Raw genomic sequence first — 4,460 nt, forward strand, 5'->3', positions numbered from 1 at the left:
GCTACAGACAGGCACATAAATACACAGAGAGGCAGCTGTGTGTGCACTCTGTGGGCTCAGGGACTGAGACAACACCTCCTGCTCTGACCTTGGCTTGGACTAAAGAGCTTCCTGCAGCATGAGGGCTACAGGTGCCTTAGTGCTTGTCAGCCTGCTGCTGCTCTCTTTCTTCTCGGGTAAGTGATCTTTTCCCTAGCCTAGAAAAGAAAAACAAACACCAAAACCTCTCCTGACAACAAATTTTGGAGAGTCTTGATCGCTGGCTGACAGACTTGAAGATAAAGCTGAGCAAGTAGAAAATATCTGCAGGACTTGCTCACTCATATGACATATTTCCACTCCTCGTGTGCCTCTGCAGTGGATAATGTAGTGGATGTGTCACTGGGAGGCAGACCGAGCAAATTCTGAGCATTTCTACAGCAAATATATCAAAACAGAGTGTAATTATGAATTTTTGGTACAAGTGTTCACTGGAGAGTTTTGCTGAACCAGATAGAGAAGGAACTCGCTCACCTCCAGGTCATCTGCTCTTGTTTTGATCCTAAGCATCTTGGTATTTGGTGTTTTCCTTGGAGATGTGGAGACGTAATTAGATGAAAGTTTCAGCTTTCGTTGATGTTGCAGAGAAAAGCTTGAAAATTAAATTCAAATGTCCTCAAGGAGTCAGAACAAAGAGGGCAAATTAAAAGGATCCAGCAGCTATTTATCTGGAGATTTACCCATCTCTGTGGATGATGTGGGGAAGCTGAGTGATGATTTTTGAACCTGTAGATCATGTCAGTGTTATCACTTGCATGAGTCCAGCTGACCCAGCTCTGCAAGGTGTGTGGCAACAGTTATTGAAGAATATGTGGAACACGAATTATTTATACTTGTTTTTCTGTGAATAATTTGAATAAAGAAGTCACTTGAGAAAATGGCAAGCTGTGCATGGAGAAGAGGTGAATTGCTTTGTACACATTATTCATTATGAAATATTCATCTGTCTCTAATTGAGTCTTAATTGGGACTGGGTTCCGTCAGAAGGCTGATTCTTCCTTCCAAGGCTGGGCAGAACCCTGTGATCTCCTGCAAAATAAACAGATGTCAAGAGGCATCATCACAAATTCTTCTGCATCTGCATGTAATATTTATAAAAACTATTTAATGAGCTGTTTTGTAAATAATATGCAGATAGCCATACCAGCGCCTTCAACATTTCAGCAGCCTGGCCAAACCTGAGGAGAGGGTAAATGTGCCAGCACCAGGAAAAAACACCAGAGGACAACAGAAATAGCAAAAGAAGTAGGAAGGCCTGATGGATGAGAGAGAAGCTGACTGAGGGCTGGGTGGGATTTCTACTGGGGTGGGATGAGTGTAGGACAAGGTCCTTCCACCTCCTGCCCAGAGCCACCTGAGCAGCCCCACAGCTGGCAGTGACCCTGCTGGCCAGCAGGCACAGCATCACCAAATGCTGGGTATTTATCCCACTCTGCTGTGACCCAGATTCTGCAGATCTGCAGTCAACCCACCCTGGAGTGCCAGGCTCCCCCTTAGAGACATGAAATAGGGTCGCACCATTTCACAGCTCTGACTCAACCTACACTCCTGCCTGCTGGCTTTGCCAGGAGGAAACATGAAGAGCATGGACTGAAGAGCTCCAAGCCCAGAGCCTGTGCTTACAGAGGGGATTTTGGTGCTGGTTCTGACCAGTACCGCCTGTTCTGCTCTCTGTCACCCCATGACATCTCTTTGTATCTCACCTGGGCTGAGCCTGTCCTGGGAGGGTGTCTGGGCTGTGCTGAGCATGGCTTGAATCCAAACACAGGATCTCCTGCTCCACAGTCCCCTCCTGCCAGCGGCACCAGCCACTTGCATTGCTCAGAGGTGCAGGAGCCTAAAAACCTTAAAAGCCACCATGGGTTTAAAATCTCTGGGAGCACGGCTCCACATCTGATATGGCAGCTTGCTTCCCCAGGAGTGGCTGCCTTCCAGGAGATTGGGTTATGTGTCTGAGGTGTAGCTAGCAGCTGAATGAATGATTACATGGCATTTTAGTAGCATTTTTCAAAATACTGAAAAGCAATTCAGATAATGTATTTCCCTGCCCCCTCTTCCCCCGTGAGGGATGACGGAGTAGGAAAAACCTGGAGTGTGTTTCACTGTGGTTTGCATAAAAGGTTTGTGAATTTAGCTCAGACTTTATCAGAAAGTAATGCTGATGTGTAAAACCTGTCTGGTTTTTATTTGCTTTTTTTGTTTTTTCCCTTTTAGTTCCAGATGTAGCAGGTCAGGAGATTGAAGAGGTTAGTGCTGCTGTTTCTGCTTGCTGAATCTGCATTTAATAGAACCATGGAATCATTACTGGTGGAAAAGACCTCCAAGATCATCAAATCCAACCTTTGACTGACCACCACTTTGTCAACTAAACCATAGCACTGAGTGCCACATCCAGTCATGGCGTTTCACTTTGGAGGAATGTTTTTAGAACCAAAATCTTGGTGCTGGGTAAACAGTTTTTAATGTCTGCTGGGAGCAGGTGGGTCCTTCCAGGTATTCCCAGTGCTGGGGAGTTCACTGCTGCCTGTCACACTGGGGAATGTTGTGTGGCCACGTTAGCAGGTAGAGCAGGGAAATAAATGGTTGATTTAGCAAATGCTTATGTGCTGCACCACTTTTGACTTGGCTTCGCTATCCAATGTTCTCATGAAGCAAACGGATTATTGAGCGTCCTGTTCTCCCAAATTTAGTTAATCCCTGGGATTTGTAGAAAGACAAAATACCTGTACACTTCCTGAGAATAACTTTTAATTCCCTAGGGAACTTCCCTATGGTTTCTCCCTCCTTCCTCTGGGAAAGCAGGAGCTTAGCAAGCACCAGACTGAGTGCAGGGTTTCGCAAGACACCTGAAGTCATGCAGCAGGGAGGTAGCTCAGCTCCAAGTGCCTGACAGAGCATCAGTGCTGACTCTTCTCGTGCATGCCTAGGCTAATCCACTCCTATTGTTGGGAGATCAAGACTTCTCCCAGGTGACTACAGTTTCCTTTCTCAAACATGAGGCCAAAATTCCCCTGAAGCTCTGCTTCTGTTCATTTCTGAGAGGGCTTTTTCTGTCAGAAAACAGGCAGCGTCAGCACTTGTCAGAAAAATCCTTACATTAATGACCTTGGGTCCAATTTGGAAAGTGAAACAAAGAGCATGGGGGTCCTGAAAGGGTTCTTTTTTAATTATTCCTTGTGCAGATTTGTAGAGAGTTCATAAACAGAAGCGTGTACTGCACGAGGGAGTCCAACCCTCACTGCGGCACGGATGGCATCACCTATGGGAACAAGTGTGCCTTCTGCAAGGCAGTGCTGTAAGTGACACTGGGGGCACTGAAATAGCAGGCTTTGCCTTCATTTCCATGGATCTAGGGGTGTTCTTCATGGAGGGGAAGCCCTGTATCCAGGCTGCTCCTCTCGTACGGACCGGCCTCTGAACCGTTTCAGGTGGAATGTTTCCTCCTTGGAGCAGGGCTGTGTGCTATGAGTTAATTTTAATTCATTTCTGGGCGTTGCAGGCTGCTGGTTGCCATGCTGAGAGGCAGCACAGGGCCTGGGAAGCAAATGCATCCTGCCTGTACCTTCCACAAGCACTAAATTGATGCACAATTCCCACTATGTGCCACAGGCTGCAGCTCTCACTGCCCACACTCCTGGGTACTGAGAAGTGCTGGAGGAATGTGGGAGCTGAGCCATGCCAAGTTATTCCTGAAAAGTCTGAATGAACTTTGTGGAACAAGACACAAGATCTCAGAGGAAGAACAGGATGTCTCTCCTATTCCTGAGCTCTGTCACCTTTTAAAGGAGATGTAATAGGAGCCATCCCTGATGGATGGGATGTGCTTGCAAAATGTTTTTGCCTTAGCAATCCTTACATTTGCAGTAAGGATAAAGCACCCAGGCTGCCTTATCCTAGGGCAAATCAGAAAAGAGCAAGGAGAGGAGAAAATGGCTGGGTGCTCCTTGTGAGGTACCAGAGAGTTACACTGGCACCAGCCAGGCCTGTTGGGATGGGTGAGCTCTGTCCCACACTGCTGTGTTTCGTTTGCTGCTTGGTCTAAGTCTCTCTCCCTCCTTTTACAGGAGAAGTGGAGGAAAAATAAGATTGAAGCACCTGGGGAAATGCTGAGTCCTCCCTGGACCGAGCAGCAGGAGCTGAGCCGCCCTCGGCCGCAGACGCGAGAGCAGCCCGTCCTCCCTCTGCTGTCTCTGCTCAATAAAATAACACTCAGCACCATTCCTTGGCTGAATTCTTTCTTCCATAAGACCCAGAAAAACGCTTTGATCCAGCCATGCTGGAGCCTGATGTGTGGCTTTGCTCTCCTGTGCTGTTGCATCACCTCCTCCTGGGAAGGAAGGAGATTCCCACTGTTCCATGGGCTGTGTCCTCCTGCCCCTACCAGCCACAGCTCCTCTGTCCTCTCCTGCCTGGCAAATTGG

At 47.6% G+C, this 4,460-nt stretch overlaps 1 protein-coding gene across 2 annotated transcripts; it reads left to right on the forward strand.

Moving 5' to 3' along the window:
* Window positions 1–4,257, forward strand: LOC132334174 (serine protease inhibitor Kazal-type 6-like). Of its 2 annotated transcripts, XM_059860020.1 has the most exons (4): window positions 1–176; window positions 2,254–2,285; window positions 3,222–3,334; window positions 4,104–4,257. In XM_059860020.1, exons 1-4 carry the CDS (start codon window positions 119–121, stop codon window positions 4,147–4,149), a joined length of 249 nt encoding a protein of 82 aa, XP_059716003.1. In that variant the 5' UTR covers window positions 1–118; the 3' UTR covers window positions 4,150–4,257. The 2 variants fall into 2 exon arrangements, with proteins under 2 accessions (XP_059716003.1, XP_059716004.1); XM_059860021.1 differs by lacking the exons at window positions 1–176; window positions 2,254–2,285 and adding an exon at window positions 2,292–2,487.
* Window positions 4,258–4,460: the final 203 nt, after the last annotated feature.

The sequence above is a fragment of the Haemorhous mexicanus genome, chromosome 15 (assembly GCF_027477595.1).
Source record: "Haemorhous mexicanus isolate bHaeMex1 chromosome 15, bHaeMex1.pri, whole genome shotgun sequence".
Taxonomy (NCBI): domain Eukaryota; kingdom Metazoa; phylum Chordata; class Aves; order Passeriformes; family Fringillidae; genus Haemorhous; species Haemorhous mexicanus.